At 37.9% G+C, this 17781-nt stretch overlaps 1 protein-coding gene across 1 annotated transcript; it reads left to right on the forward strand.

The window, feature by feature from the left end:
- Positions 1–17401, forward strand: map1aa (microtubule-associated protein 1Aa). The gene is given in 6 exon segments (XM_057332281.1): positions 1–80; positions 6867–6949; positions 7082–7222; positions 7321–14128; positions 14206–14426; positions 15002–17401. Coding segments are annotated over 3 exon segments (7035 nt in total). The 5' UTR covers positions 1–80; positions 6867–6949; positions 7082–7222; positions 7321–7470; the 3' UTR covers positions 15158–17401.
- The last annotated feature ends 380 nt before the right edge of the window (positions 17402–17781 follow it).

A 17781-nucleotide genomic window follows, 5' to 3' on the forward strand; every position in this document is an offset into this window, starting at 1 on the left:
TCCAGCGCGCGTTCAGTTTGTCTGTGTGCGCGCTCTCAGTCTGCTCGATACCCGATACGCACAGCTCAGCATCAGCAACGGTACGTCGGATCCGTCATTAATATTTTTAAATGTTTGTTTATTGGCATATGGTTCAAATATCTTTCTCTCTAACCGAGGTTATGCACTCATCAGAGATGCAGTAATGATCGTCTAGTCCTGTGTTAACCTCTAACATTGGTTGTCTTGGTATCGCCTTCTGGCTTCCATAAAGGTAGTCATCTGTCTTTCGTGAAGACTGTGTCGTTTAAAATGTTCGTTTGCATTCATTTTTGTAAGTAGTGGACAATGTATGATCGATCGGAAAATCAAGAAACAAGATTTACATATCAAGGTGATGAGGAAATATCTCCGACCGAGAACAATGTTTAGTTTATTTTCATACTTTTGCTATTTTATTGTTATTTTAGGTAGTTTCAGTGGACATACATATTTGCTTATTTTATCCCTTACATATCTCATGTATCAGTCTAGGCGTGTTGTCAGTAATGGGCATTGAATTTGGTGAAATTGGTCATATTGAAATAACAATGTGACCCAGATCTTAATTGTGACTCTTTGATTATTATGGGATGCAGGAAGCTGTGCACGTGTCGCATACGCATCCGTCTTTGAGATGAAGAAAAACTGAAATTTCACAGGCCATACATAAATCTCATAGATGCGTTTTTTAGATATCTTATGTCGTGTACACTATAAAATGTAAGCGTTGCATTTTGAGGGATGCTCATATATCCCAAATGATTATGCAAATGGTGTGAGCGCCTGGACTTCGGGATTTATCTTTGACATACAGTATTTCAATTGGACTGAGACATAACCAATCTTTGGTCATCTTTCTTTGTAATGCTTGTTTTGAGAATGTCATTGATTGAAATATATTTACTAGTTAAGATGTTTACTTTATGTGGAACGCTGTAAAGATGGCCTGGACATATTTGCTTTGATAAGGTCAGCTGTATTGATGGAGAGGAGGAGGGTTTGCTTCAGCACCACCCTGTGACTTAACTGTTGGTTTTGATGTAATCACTTCCTTGCTTGTCCTTTTCACCAGTTTATGTCAAGGTGTTTTTGTAAGAAGACCAATGCATAACATTTTTGTCATTGGTTATTTATGTAATTATGAATACAATTTATTTCTGTATAATGTTGTCTCTTGAAGCTCTGCACAAGCATGTTTTAACAAGTTATAAAATGGACAATTAAGGTACTGGTGCCCCTCTGTGTTTTGTTTATTCCTTTCTGTAATTTACTGCATTTAAATGAGGCATTTGTATAAACTGTACCCATTCTCCGTATTCATGCAGGCCAGCTGTTCATAGCATAATGGGTCCATTACACCACCGTAGCACATACATATAAATGAGAGCTATACCCTTGTCTTTGCTATAAAATGTTTTTTTTCTCAGTATGACCCTACTTGTTACCAAACAATTAGATTGACATAAACTTGTTACAGTGGTTTCACAGGTTGGAATTTCAGTGCTGATACATTTGAGAAGCTTTAATAAGATTAAATACAGAAGTCTACTGCTAACTAAATCACTACCATTAGATAACTGTTTAAAAAGTGGGACGCACCTCCTCTCTCTCTGTTTCTGTTCCTGTCACACACAGCGTGTTTTAAAGGCAGCTGAACTGTGGTCGGGGACAGGGAAAAGATAGAATGAGATAACATTGGCTCAATGATATGTAATACTTTTCTTGTACGATCTGTTCAAGGATTTGTGATGGACTGGAAATATAATTGCTCGCTCCAACTAACAATGATTTTTTGTAATAATGATGTGTTGCAGTGTTGGCATTCAGCCCTTAGATGATATAATCACATTTACACCTCATTTTTGCCATGAGTGAGAAATGAGCCATGCAAGTATAGTTTCAGCCGTCAGAATCAAGTGCCATTACAGTTTTATTCAGTGTGATAAAAGAATTTTAACTGCTTGCACAAAAAGGCATGTGTCAATGTTACAATATAAGAAGAAGCCTGTTCTGAATAACAGTTAGTGAGTTAAAAGGCAGATATTAAGAAAGACTTGAAGCAGAAGGCAGATATTAAAGGGATAGTTCATCCAAAAATGAAAGAAAAAATTCTGTCATCATTTACTCACGCTCATGTCATTTCATACCTGTATAAATTACTTTGTTCAAATGAACACAAAGAAAGATATTTGGAAGAATGTTAGCAATTTTCATTTCTGGGACATCATTGACTACCATAGTAGGAAGAATTAAATGGTAGTCTAAGGTGCCCCCGAACTCTTTGTTTTCCTAAATTCTTTGTTCAACAGAACAAAAAAGATGTTTTTCCTACTATGGTAAGGGATGATGTCACAACTGAAAATTGCTAACATTGAACAAAGAAATGTATACAGGTTTGAAACAACCTGAGGGTGAGTGAATGATGACAGATTTTTCATTTTTGGATGAACTATCCCTTTAATATCTGCCTTCTGCTTCAAGTCTTTCTTAATATCTGCCTTTTAACTCACTAACTGTTATTCAGAACAGGCTTCAACTTATATTGTAACATTGACACATGCCTTTATGTGCAAGCAGTTAAAATTCTAAAATCACACTGAATAAAACTGTAATGGCACTTGATTCTGACGGCTGAAACTATACTTGCATGGCTCATTTCTCACTCATGGCAAAAATGAGGTGTAAATGTGATTATATCATCTAAGGGCTGAATGCCAACACTGCAACACATCATTATTACAAAAAAAAAGATTGTTAGTTGGTGCAAGCAATTATATTTCCAGTCCATCACAAATCCTTGAACAGATCATACAAGAAAAGTATTACATATCATTGAGCCAATGTTATCTCATTCTATCTTCTACCAGATTTTTCATTTTTGGATGAACTATCCCTTTAAGAAAGACTTGAAGCAGTTTAAGCCTGTGAGGCAGTCAACCCCACACATTTTTTTCCACAAAAAAACATCTGTCGGTTGGCAGAATTTTGGGTATCATATAATTTAATCCCAAAGGCCAAAATTGCTTGTGAAGATTAAAATGCATAGATTAAAGGTCTTCCTGCGAATGTCATCAAATCTTAGACTATGCCAAGTTAGTCTCAACAAGTGTGAAATACATCTGACCACATTTGTCAGTGTTTTACATTCTCGGGTGACTTAGTGATACTCAATTTGCTAATTTTAGACACCATCTGCTGAGCTACTAAATATCCATGCACATGATTTAAATACATCAAAGCATCTATGTTGTATGATTCCCTGAAATTAATTACCTTTTAAAAAATATTTTTTCATGTTATTTTTGAGGAATGTATTGTTTTTAGCCCTTTTTAGCCCTTAAATAACAAAATTTCCTAACTTTCCTACAAGCAGAGCATATGTTCACTAGGGTTGGGAATCGAAAATCAATTCCAATTTGGAATCGAAATCAAAAGGCTAGGAATCGGATCGGAAACAAAAGGAATAGGAATCGGATACTTGAGATTAAAATTTGAATTCCTCTTATCAATTTCTGTGTGCATATTTTCAGAAAAGTACACGCGTTGCGTGATCTGCTGATATCTCTATAAAAGCCCTTTTAAATTAACAATATTTTAAAATTAGCAATATTTTTACTATAGTAAGCATAGTTTAACTATAGTATTTGCATTAAAAAGCACAGGAACCACAAATTAACCAAAGTTTCATTATAGGTACCACAATTTAACCATGATGCACTGCAAAAAATGACTTTCTTACTTAGTCTTTTTTTCTTGTTTTCCAGTGAAAATGTCTACAAATTCTTGAATCAAGATGCATTTTCTTGATGAGCAAAATGACCTAAGAAAATAAGTCTTGTTTTTAGTAAAAAAAATGAAATTTCAGTGAATTTGTGCTTAAAACAAGCAAAAAAATCTGCCAATGGGGTAAGAAAAATAAACTTGAATTGAGTGACTAAGAAAAAGGTCAACCTTAATTCAAGATTATTTTTCTTACCCCATTGGCAGATTTTTTTGCTTGTTTTAAGAACAAATTCACTGAAATTTCATTTTTTTTACTAAAAACAAGACTTATTTTCTTAGGTCATTTTGCTCATCAAGAAAATGCATCTTGATTCAAGAATTTGTAGACATTTTCACTGGAAAACAAGAAAAAAAGACTAAGTAAGAAAGTCATTTTTTGCAGTGTGTAGTTCAACTATGGCAAAACAAATTTGAATAAATCAGAAAAAACATGGTTCTATGTGTATATTTACACAACAGTGTAACACAACAGTGTTTTTGCAAACAGGTGGCTAAATGAACATACAGGTTGATATCTAAATGTTTTACTTCAACTGTGGAATCGAAACTGGGAATCGATAAGAATCCAAATCGATAAGCAGGATCGCAATTGGAACCGGAATCGATCAAATTAAAATGATTCCCAACCCTAATGTTCACTGCAGTGACCTGATTATTGTATCTATTCTTAACTAAATTTACTCCAAGCCAGCAACTTGCTGAATTCGTATGCAACAACAGTTTTTTCTTTAAAGGGACACTCCACCCAAAAATTACAATTCTGTCATAATTTACTCACCCTCAAGTTGTTCCAAACCTGTATGAATTTCTTTGTTCTTGTAAACACAAAGGAAGATATTTAGAAAGAATGTCAGTAACCAAACAGATCTCATCCCCCATTGACTCCCATAGTATTTATTTTCCCTACGAGATTTGGTTACTAACATTCTTCCATATATCTTCCTTAGTTTGGAACAACCTGAGGGTGAGTAAATGATGACAACATTTTTGGTGAACTATCCCTCACAAATGCAAATGTGCATTGAAGCAAAGCCAAACATTTCTATACTCCATGTATGTCAAAAAGCATTCAATCAAATGTAAACATCCATGAAAAACACAAATCCCCTGTTTACTTGTATGTGTTTATAGGGCTGTCTTGCTCAGTCTAAATGTTTATGCTAAATGTTCATGATTGCTTCGGCATGTTTTTTTGTATAATCATCAATGGGTCCTTCCTGGGATGATTTTTGTTAATATAAATAAATAAATATGCTTATTTGTGTCATTAGACATACTATTAGTGTTTTACCTATAGGAGAACATTTTCATATAAAACATAACCTATACCTAAGTAAAACTCACAAATCTCATCCTCACACAATTCCTTGTATGTTTATGGATTAATGTAAAGTGTATGACAGTAAGGTTAGACTGTCATAGAGCTATAATGGCAGTAAGGTGTAGATGAAGGTTTATGAAATATGGCCACACATATTGTCCATATGCTCAATGTCACAGGAGACCATGCAGCCAGATTTAGCTGCTCATAATATTTTCTCTTGTCCTTCTCGTAGTGAAAGCACATCTGAAGGTCATGTTGACAGCTGTCCCAAAGCTTCTTGTAACTGTACACAAATATTAATCCCACTTTTGGTTCAGAAGGAAAGGATGTCAGAATGTTCCACTGTTGGGATGTCAAAATGATGTCAGCTTCCTGGAGGGTCAAACTCAACACATAAAGGGCCAGATTTATTTAGAATGAAATATAACAAGCAGCTTCTTTTCTCTTAAAGCTTTCCAGTTTTAAATAGCCTAATCATATACAGTAAATAGTTTGAAAAACATTTGCAGTATTGCAATATTTTATTTTACATGAAAAAATGAGATCACCTTAATTAACCATGTGAGTGTGTATTGACCTAATAGTACAGTATGTTTTTCTTTCTCATTTCAGTTAAGACAAAATAAACACATATAAACACTGGATGAGATAAAAAAGGTTTTCAAAGAGAAAAATTGACTAAAAGATATAATATATTACAGACTTAATAACTACTCTAAACAAAAAGAATACAAATTATCGTATAGTGAATCAGATTTAAATAAATAAAATCAGCAGGCTTCTCTGGATTCCCACCAAGTGTTTGTGGTTGAACTGGGTTAGCATTGTTTTTAGTTCATTGCTTCCATCAGGAGTTCTTTATTTAATCTTGAAGACTTCTCAGCTAATAACCACCATATGTTAGATGTTTCTGTCAGTAAGCTACTGTCTCATCATCTTGCATTTTCATTCTTCCCCAGCAATTTATCATATTTTCAAATATTAAATTTAAAAAATATTTTTATGAATTGTAAAAATGCTTTTTCACACTGATCACACGTACCGTATGTTAAGATGCTGAGAGTGTGGGAGCATCTGCTATTGAATTCTCAATCCCCTTGTTCCTTTCTCACTGCTGTGAAAATGCTCCTCTATAGAAACCCCTAAAGAAAGATCTGAAGCAATTTAAACAGCCAATGAGAGATGTTTTCCTAATATAGCCGAATAATCCACTGGGTCATGAGTTGGTTTGTATGTTTCTACTGTGCACTGCTCGCATTTATATTTTAAGCGAGGGGATTTTTTCACTCTTTTCAGAAATGCTGCAATGCGTCGCACAGCATCAAGACTGGGTCAGTGTAACGCGGCTGGCGGCAATCGCCAGCTCACTGTCCCCATGGCAACAGCCAATATATTTGCTTGCAGGAGCTTTGCAATATTGTTTTGATTGCATGGAATTCAAATCCAGCGTTCACAGGATTAGTAATCTCTTGCACAGCAACAGGAAAAGACAAAAATTGTGATAAAACAAATGCAATGCAAAGAGGCAGGGAATTCATCATCCCAAATATGGTGCAAGTAACCCTATCTAATTATTCTCAAGTTAAGGAACAATATTCTTTAATGACTTGTATTGTCAATAAAAGTGTGTAGAATTAGGAAAATAGGAGTTGTATAACAAGGATGGAAAGTTAGACATGCATCTGGTCATATTTATGTGCATAATTTTTAGTCTTTTAACTATTCTTATCTTTTTTAGGACAAAGGCTTTTGCATTACAGGAGTGATATTCTCGAGACTGTCGTATTAGTGAACCCGTCTGAGGAGAATATTAACATAGAGGTGTTTTTTCTTTTTTATTTGCATGTAACAGCAATGTATGTAATAGACATTATTCTAATATTACATTTTAGAATAATTACAGTAATTATGTCAACTACAATTATAAATGCACTCTCTTCTATTTCATTGTAGATCAGAACACTACTCTGTGACTCAGCAGGGCACAAGTTGTTGATCTTTAGTGGACAGAGTACTGAACAGGGTGGTGACATTATCCTGAAAAGTGGAGTTTTTGGCTGGAAACAGTTCTCTGACATCATCTCAAGTCGTAGGGTAAGTGCATATTGCACTTTTACAGATCCCCCAAAAAATAAGCATTGCATTTTTACTGACACTTTTTTATTTATAAGGACATTTTTATTTCCTCATAGATTAAAGATCTCCTAAACCAGTCATCTACAACTCAGAAAGCCTGTTTGACTGTGTCCTGTAAAGGAGAGGGGGGCTGGAGCTCCCTAGGGTGCGTAGAGGAGCAGAACCTACTGGTGTACAAAGTGAACCCTGAGCCTGTGCTGGCTGAGATGGAAGGCGTGACCGAGTTCACAGATTATGTCTCTGAGACGGTGGACGTTCTCTCTCCTTTTGAGCTTCTGGAAGCACCAACCTCAGGAGGGTTCCTCAAATTATCCAAGCCGTGCTGCTACATCTTTCCTGGAGGGCGGGGAGACTCTGCTTTGTTTGCCGTCAATGGATTTAATATTTTGATCGATGGTGGATCTGACAGGAAGTCTTGCTTCTGGAAGCTGGTCCGACATTTGGACAGGATCGATTCTGTTCTCCTCACCCATATAGGAGCAGATAATCTCACTGGCATCAATGGACTGTTACAGAGAAAAATAGCAGAGCAGGAAGAAGAGAAGACGCATGAATCAAATGCCTATGGAGAATGGATGAAAAACCTGATCTCACCAGAACTTGGTGTTGTGTTCTTAAATGTTCCTGAGAAGCTAAAGACGCCGGATACCACACTGAAAGCAAAGAGAAGCATTGAGGAGGCCTCTCTCACATTGCAATACCTTCAGAAACTGGGCATCAAACCTGAACCTCTGTATAGAGTTGTGAGCAACACAATTGAGCCTTTAACACTCTTTCACAAACTGGGTGTTGGCAAATTAGATATGTATGTTCTAAATCCACTCAAGGACAGTAAAGAAATGCAATTCTTCATGCAAAAGTGGGCTGGTAACAGTAAAGCAAAGACTGGTATTGTTCTGGCCAATGGCAAAGAGGGTGAGATTTCTGTTCCTTACCTCACATCAGTAACAGCTCTGGTCGTCTGGGTACCTGCAAGTCCAACTGAAAAGATCGTCAGGGTACTGTTTCCCGGAAATGCCCCACAAAACAAGATATTTGAGGGACTGGAAAAACTGAGGCATCTCGATTTCTTGCGATATCCAGTAGCCACTCAGAAGGACATGTAATCTGGAGCTCCACCTCCACTCATCAAACAAACTAAGATGAAGCTGAGAACAGGTAGCAAAGAAAGTCTTAAATCCTCCCCTAAAATGTCTTCCACTACAAAAGCAAGCAAGAAAGAGGCAAATGAAGACATTGAGTCAAAGAGTGACTCAGTAATGGAAAACAAAGTGGAAAAGAAAGAGAAGAAAATTAAAGAGAGTGTTAAAGCACCAAAAACACTGAAACCCAAGACGCTGTCACCTGAAAAACAAGAGAAAAAGAAACTGCTGAGGGACAAATCTCCTAAAAAACTTTTCAAAGAGAAAGCTGCCAAGTTGGAGGAAAAGAAAGATCAAGAAAAGAAAGAAACAAAGAAAGAAAAGACAGATGTCAAGAAAGAGAACTTAGTTAAAAAAGAACCGAAAATTAAAGACGAGAAGAAAAAAGATAAACCTAAGCCAGAACTGAGAAAAATCACTAAACCTGACTTAAAGCCTTTCACCCCTGAGGTCAGGAAAACTTTGAACAAAGCAAAGGTTCAAGTAAAACCTAAAGCAGAAAAAACTAAAGCCGTAAAAGAACAAGAAAACAGACCGGCTGCCAAACAAGCTTCAGTCGAGAAACAGGAGAGTGACAGGTCCATAGTGTCCTCCCCAGAGGATCTAACCAAGGATTTTGAAGCCCTGCGACTGGAAGAGCAGCTTTCCAAACCCACAGAAAGCAACATTTTGTCTCTTCAGTCTTCTGATGCTGCTGTCCCTCACATTGAATCTCCAGATGATGGAATAACTGCAACGGATGTTGAGGCAGAATCCCCTCATGAGGAGAGGGTACCAAATGAAGAAAAGACCTCTAAAACTGATATATTTGAAGATGAAGGTGCCGGTACAGAAGATGACATAGAAGATGAATATACCACAAAACTAAAAAGTGCTAAAACGTCTGACTCCGTGGAGAGGCTGGATGATACAAAATGGCAAGAAAAGGCCAAAGAAGAAGAAAAGGAATTTGAAGTGAAACCCAAAAAAAGTGAGAGTGAAGAGGATGAGGATGTGATTGAGAAAGCAGAGCTAGAGGAAGCAGAAGATATAGTTCACGAGGAGGAGCTCAAGTACAAATCAGATGAAGCCAAGAAGGAGAAACTGGAAAAGGATTGGGAGATGAAGCAGAGTGAGGTGAAATCTGCCAAACCTGTGGGCGCTGCAGAGCATGTTTCTTTCATCCAAGATGAGACCATTCCAGGTTACTCTGAGACGGAGCAAACTCTCTCAGATGAGGAGATCAACGAGGAGACAGAAGAGCGTATCCCATATGACGTCAGCTCCTATGACATCTCTGTTCCTGATGAACTGGGGACTTTTGACAGCGTCCATGGTATGAAACCACCAACCATATCTGTTGCTTCTGAGTTATCCTCAAAAGGGTTTGCAATAGACCAAGAGCCAGTGCTGTCGGCTTATGCAACCAATATGGTTGCGGCTCCATTGGCTGAAGAAGAGCATATATCTTCAGCCACCTCGATTACTGAATATGACAAATTATCATCATTTCCAACATCCGTTACTGAAGACCAGTCTATAGCATCCGTGACAGCGCCACCTACTGAAGATGCAGGAAAAAGTTCTTTACTCTTGGATACCGTGAATAGCATACCATCCGTTCAGACAGATGCCACCCAAGGTAAAGAATACCTTCACTCAGCAGGAACTATTTCACCAACTTCTTCCCTAGAGGAGGACAAATGTTTTAAATCGCCTCCTTCAGAGGAATGCCAACCCATTGTGTCAGAACTGGAAACTAGTGGGAAGGCGGCCCCTCAAACAAATTATGAAGATGAAGAGGATGAGGAAGAGGATGAGACACCAAATGTTGACGTGCCGCTTGGAAAGCTCCATGAGGGTTATGCATCTGCTGCCTTGCTCCAAGACAAGGAAAAAGTTCCAGAGAAAGCTCCATCACCGACGTCACCTCTTTCTCCTTGCACACAACAAAAAGATGAAAGCGTTTTACTATCCAAGGATGAGCCTAAATTAGCCACATTTGACCATAGTTTGTCCTTCTCGCCACATTTGCCTTCCACTTCAGTGACAAGTGTTGCCTCAAAGAGTGATGAAAGGTGTGTCAGCCCAGATGACAGCACTATGAGGTTTGCCTCACCCACACCGTCAGGTCCGACCAGCAGTAGCTACTCTCCAACTGAGGAGAAGACACAAAAGCTACTAACTGGGGACAAAGACGACAAACTTGACAAAGAGAGTTCTGAATTTCAAAATTATTTGACTCAGGATGTTCCTGCTGACAAAAAGTCTATAAGGATAATTGATGATGAGGTGGACACTTTCAAAAAGGGATTCTCCAGCACAAAGGCAAAAATATGCGACTCGTATGAAGAAAAGGAAAGCGAAGATGATTCTTATGAAAAGGAGAGCAATAAAGTGTGTGGGAAAACTAAATACAAAGAGGAGAGAGAGAGCACTTTCCTGGATGAAGAAGACACCTGTAAAGCAGCCGATAAGAAAGATAATACACAAATTTTGTCTCAAGAGCACAAATCCCAGATGCAGAGCTCAGGAGAGGAAGATGAAAGTGAAACTGAGGATGATACTTACTCAAGTGTAAAAGCACCCCAGAGCACGTTAGATTCCACATTAGCAGACCAAGGCAAACAGGATGTTTCGTTCTCAGAGATAAATGACCCAAAACTGATCTCTAAAGATAGCGATAAGAACGTTCACTTCAACTTGTATTCCTTCCCTGAGTGTGACAAAGGCCTCAAAGGAGATTTTGAGAGAGTGGTTAGGCAAGATACACCATATGTTGGAAAGAGTTTTACATACGCTGATGTATACGACAGTAAATCAAGTTCAGTAGATTTGTACACTCCCAATCTGCCACCAGACAACACATTCGATGATACAGACATTGCTGTAAAGACAACAGAGAAAAGGGATTTTGTGGATACTTCTGCAGGAAAGACCCCTGACTTTAAAGCACCACAGGAAAAGGAAATATCTCCAGCTTTATATAGTGACAAACACAGTATCTTTGAGGCACCGCATATGTCTGGAGGAACGTTCTCTGAGAAAACAAATACAGTTGAACAGGAGACTGTTGAGAAAACCTCTTCTTCTATTTCAGCAGAGAAAAATCCATTTTCAGTTCAACTTGAAAAGCCTGATTTAAGTGCAATGGCAGCAGGTGGTGCAACACAATCGGTCCGTTATGCAGATGACAGCTTCATCTCTGAATACAGCATTAAAAGCACTGCGGTAGGCCAATCCACTCTTTGCACAAAGAAAGCAATGGCTGAAGACATGAACATGCTTGCTGATGGAGAGGATGAAGATGACGATGAGGAGGATGAGGATGAAGATGATGATGATGATGAGGATGATGTGTATGAGTATGGAGAGCATGGAAGTGATAATGAGATGGAGAAAGGAGCCAAAGACAGACAAGAGAAAGATCCCCAGAGCCCATTGAGTACCATCACATATACCGTACCAACTCAATTCCAGGATGAAAAGAAAGACACTGTTACACATGACTGTACATTTGGATCTGACACTTATGGCAAACTAAGTTCATTAACATTTGAATCAAGCCACGAGGACCCTAAGGAATCATTGCAAACTGCTAAAGGTGATACCCCGCCTACTGAAAGTCATGTTACAAGGTCTTTTAAATTTGAGAATTCCTCCAGTGAGGAGAAAGATGAGTTTGAAGAAAAATATGAGAAAGATGTTCAGTCATATTTGCCTTTATCAAGCAAGCCTGTTGAGGATAAATATCACTATGAAAGCAAAGATGTAGAGTTTGACAAGCAGAAGACACCGGAAGCTGTAGAGAAAAAAACAGATGACTCTGTTGCAGTGGGTTTTAGTTATACTACTATGTCAGCAACAGCATACTCGTCTTCTTCTTCCTACAGTCATTCCTCATCAGCATCAGCATCTCTGTCTACTAGCCGGCAGTTTGGAGATGAGTTAGAAACTCCAGCTAGTACTGGATTTGAGTATTCGTCTTTCAAAGATGAACATTCACCAGTAATAGACTCGTCATTCTCTACTTCAGGTGCGCATGTTAAAGATGAATATTTAGAAGTTTCAGAGAAGCTGACGCCCACCACCACAACAGCTGAATCCACCTCTAGCCTTGCAAGATTCTCACCATTATCACCCTTCGAGGAAAACAAACCATTCTCTCCTCAAACTGCTTCTTGTATAGTTGATAAGAAAGACCCGATTAACTCTACAAGTTCTGTTTCAGATCAAGGCCCACAGAGTCAGTGCTTTTATAAGCCGGAATGGGATGATGAATCAAGATTACTAGCTAAATTTGGGGCAACTGGACCGAGTTCTACTGTCCCTCAGGCCACACAGAAAGACTCCATTCCTGAAGGTCTATTTGGGGCTTCATCAACACTTCAATACGAGTGCCCTGAAAAACAATACTATGAAGACACCGAGAGTAGTGAAGAGGAGGAGGATGATTATATGAATGAAACTGAACAGGACAAACTGCAATACCAAAGATCTCCACTCGCAACCCTGACAGAAAAGAAAGATGCCACCTATTCCTTGAGTGAGAAACTAACAATGGACATGTCTTCTGCTATGGGAGGCACCATTCCCAATGTTTTAACCTCATACACCTCCTCTTTCCCCGAGCCCTCAAAACCAGACACAACAAATGGGCCCGCAAAAGTTAGTGTGAGTGCACCGGAGAGCTTTGGTGGAACCGTCAAAGTGGAAACAGGTCTGTCAAAAATAGAAATGAAGAGCCAAGAGTTTGACATCAAAACAATTCAAAGCCCAAATGAGTGGGAGATGCAGCAGCAACAAAACATCTCCCTGCCTCATTGCTGTCATGAGGATGTGTATGAAGAAGAAGAAGAAACTGAGTCGGAGCTCCCGGCACGTCCTCTTTCTCTCTCATCTACAGACCAACCTTTCCAATCCTCCTATTATGCAGACGACCCAAGCAGACACAGCGATGACTCTGACTATCCTTCAGATGTTGCCGTTCGTCCGCACTCATCCAAAGCTTCACCGGGTTATTCATCTAGTGAGTATAAACAGAGGAGAGGAGACACATCTCCATCCTTTATCAACCCAAGCTTTTGTCAACTTTCAAGCGATGAGGACAATGAAGAACAGAGAAGTCAAGGATCTGATCAACAGCAGCCGGCTGGTAAGACAAGATCTCAAAAACAACCTCTTCACTACTCTCACGGTTATCATGGCGAAGAAAGTGAATCTCAGCATCTCTCTGGAGCCATGGCTGCTGGAGTTAGGGCCAGCGGAGAGGACACGCCTCCAACCTCTATCAGTGAACCGTTACATTCCCAATCAGAAGAGTGTCCGTCAGTCAGGGCAGAAGGGAACTTTGATTCTGAGGAGGATGCAGACTACCTCCCTGTAGATAAATCATCTGGAGCCTTTGGGGGAAAACATTTCTCATCTAGGTCACCAAGCCACGATCCCTTCCCCTCACCGATGATGGACCCCGCCCCTTATCCCCCTCATCCTGATGTGTGTATGGTAGATCCTGAGGCTCTGTCAAGCCTGACAGACAAGAAAGACACCAAAACAAAGGGTTTACGTAAATTAGGTAAAACAAAGTCCTCATCTCCGGCTAGGAAGTCTGATCCAAGGCGGAAGAGGTCCCCGTCCAAGGACCCATCTTCCTCTAGGAAGAAGAAGGACATGGAGGACGATCTCTCAAGGTCAAGCCACAACACTGGTAAAGGGCTTGTCAATGGTCTTAAGAACAGTGCAGGTATGAATATGCATATTTGAATAAGCCAGTTTAAACAGATTATGATTTCCTGACTGTCTGTGAATTTTCAAATTCAGCTAAATCCAGTGCGGCTGTGCCACCCAGCCCTCCTATCTATGTGGATCTGGCCTACATTCCCAACCACTGCAGTGCTAAAAATGTAGACCAGGAATTCTTCAAACGTGTTCGTTCTGCATATTATGTAGTGAGCGGAAATGACTCCAGCAATGGAGAGCCAAGCCGAAGTGTACTAGATGCCTTGCTTGTAGGAAAGGCACAATGGGGATCCAATCTACAGGTATTTGTTGACATGATCTCTTTGGGGTAGACATCCACAGGGGTGGATTTTTGATGTTTCAGGTATACGGTATAGGATTTAGTTTAAATGTTTCTAAAAAAAAAGGTTTAACCCTCGTGTGGTGTTCAGGTATTTTCAATGTTTACTAAGTATGTTTGCTAATATTTTTCCGGACAAACATGTTTTTTTTCACTCATATCATAGATTTCTCCATTTAGTAGTTAAAAAAAAAAACGAATAGTACATTTTCATAATTTTGGTAAATTACAAAAATTAACCATATGTGACCCTGTCTGTGAAATCCAGACTGAAGTCTCATAATATGATTAATTTCTAATCTAAAGTCTAATTTCACTATAACTTCAGTCTTTGATATGGTTTTAATCAGTCAATATTAAAGATATATTTAAGAGGGTTATATTTTCACAGAATGTTAAACAGAAAGTTTGTGGCGAACAAATAAATGCAAATGTAATGTAAATGAAGACCATACAAGGGTTAAAAAGTAACGGACTATACCATACTGTATTATTAAAAGCATACCGTACAAATGTTTTACTTTGTCCTTATTTTAGGTGACGTTAATACCTACTCATGACACTGAAGTGACCCGTGAGTGGTATCAACAGACCCATGAGAAACAACAGGAGCTGAACATCATGGTCCTGGCCAGCAGCAGTACAGTAGTGATGCAGGACGAGTCATTCCCAGCCTGCAAAATAGAGTTCTAAATTCATCGTGGCTCCCAGGTTCACGTCTTTACTCTCAAATGGTCCATTACAGCCTTAAGTGTGGTTTTTAACCCTTTGATATTTAACTGCCCTTGTTTTAATGCAGCACATGTTATTTACTGTCCCAAAACCCCAATTCAATAGTGTAAGCATTGATGGTTGTTTCGCAGTGAGAGCAGGAGAACAGAAGGAACATGTGCCTTTCTCTGTGTATTTTTCAGGGTGGCTTTTCCCTTTAAGTTATACAACACACGCATACATACATAAACATACAAATGAGAATCTAGAATTCTTGACCCTTAGATTTCAGGTCTCATATTGTTTAACTTTCACATGGTCTCATTGCAAGCTGCAGTTTAATTTTGAGCGGAGTAAGTGAGCAACAATACAAACAGATCAATGTTATATATCCTTGTTAACAATGATATTTAACTAAAGCACAAGGATACCTCTTGACTTCATTTTAAACAAAAGCACCAGAAAGTCCCTGAATACTGCAGCTCACATGGATGAGAGTCTCCTGCTTTTAGCTGATCAGTTTATGTATCATTCTCATTTTACAGTTACTAACACATCTTGCACTCACACATTGTTATATAAATATCTGTTCATCAAATTAGGATGTCTACTGTGCAAAGGGCAACTGAGGTTATACTTCAGCACTGATATCAATAAATATGGGTGCCAGAAATAAGGGTGTAGTCAACAAAGCAGAAGAACATGTTATTTAAATGATTTGATAAAATTAATTTACATTCCAGCACTCAGAGATTAATGATATGAATTATAATTGCTATACATTTCATTTGTATAGTAGATAAGAACATCAACAACAATAACATTAATAATATTAAACATAAAGATCCAAATGCTGAGAAACAAAAGACAAAAGGATGGACTTGTTTTGTTGTACGAACATCCGTTTAGAAGGCGAGTTCGTTTATTATCAACATGCTAAAGAAATAGTGGAGTCGAATTTTATTTTTGTCATTAAATGATGTATAAAGTGTATGTTGACAAGAGTTTGAAATAATTTTTAGTGTTTTTCTTTTAGTTTAAAAGGATGTTTCATTACTGATGTCATCATATTTGCACTGTAATGATTTTCCCTAGTTTCAATTCCAAAACAATGTATATATAAGAAAGTGTAAGAGGATTACGGTTGATGACTGTAAAAGAATGGAAACAAGATGACTGAGATTATTTAAACCAAATTTGCCGGCAATAGAAATGCACGGTGTTCAGTGAATTACTGACTTAATGGAAAGTATGAAATGTGTGTATGAAAGGCTGACCGTGTTTACATTTTGAATAGGGTTACAGTACATATTAGAAAGATGTCAGATGTGAAATACTGTGTGAATAATGCACTTAAACCTACTCCATGCAAGTGAAGAATGGAAAGCTCATCTTTACCCTAAATCCTTTTTGAAACCTATTCTTATCCAAATATTCAAACAATTAGGCACAACTCATACTTTTTATATTTTTGTGTGTTTGTTGCTTTTGTCGATTTGCAATGATGTACAAGAAACATGTTGTCCTGATTCACTCAGAATAACAGATTTGTTCACTTTCAATAGTGTGTATGCAAGGCTTAAGTTTGATTACTCTCTGTAAAGAGTACTGTATGCACTGCATGGATGTTATCATAAGTTGAAGGCTGAACATGCATTTGAGTACTGCTATGCTTCGAAGTGCTTGGCAAAATGAACTCCTTGATTTTCAAAGGAAGGCTGCAGATGAAAATGAAAATGTTTTCATTTTAAATAGTCAAAATTCTTTTAATTCTTCATATTTCACATGCTTAAATATTGTTTTTTTATTAAACTTTACTTTAAAAGATCTTTATCTTACTATTGAAAAACAGTATTTATGTCTAGACAAGGTTACAGAATACTGAAAATGGTTCAGCATTGTCCTTCACTCTCCGAGGAAAGTAATACGGTCATTTAATGTTTGCCTCAGATGTTTTTAAAGTGCTGTAATTTGTGAGTTTCTGGTTATTTGGCTGTGCTGCAGAGATGTTCTGCCTGACATGGTGAAACCCAGATGTGACGTCACAGTACCACAGAATGAAACAAACATATTAACACACAAATACCAGACTGCAGACTGCCAGATCACGTGACTAGATCACTGATCACATTTTATAGATTTGTAATTGTCTTTGTGATTTTATTTTATTTTTTTGAAGACTAAATGTTTCAAAAATATACGAAAAATAAACTAGTCATGATGTGCTTTGCAAAACATCCCGTTAGTTATGAGCAATGAGTTTGATAGCGACAAATTTTGAAACATAGCATTCCATTGAGCCTAGCTACTGCATGTAATCTTAAGTTGGAACTTGTATCTAACAGTTCATAGTTCTATTAAATAAAGTAATATTTTAAACATATATATTTAGATGCTAAATGTCTTAATTGTACTGGAAGGCACATATTAGCAGGCTGCGCTATCATTTCCAGCTTGTAAAGCTGTGTTGTAAAATGATGTCCTTTGATTTCTGTTAAATTTGATTTCATTTTTGCTTTCTTTTTTATGTGCAATACTCTGTATCTTTCTTTAAGCTAAATGAGTGTCTTCGGATATGTTGTAGGTAAACCTGATAAACACTAATA

Source organism: Triplophysa rosa, linkage group LG1 (assembly GCF_024868665.1).
Source record: "Triplophysa rosa linkage group LG1, Trosa_1v2, whole genome shotgun sequence".
NCBI classification, from domain to species: domain Eukaryota; kingdom Metazoa; phylum Chordata; class Actinopteri; order Cypriniformes; family Nemacheilidae; genus Triplophysa; species Triplophysa rosa.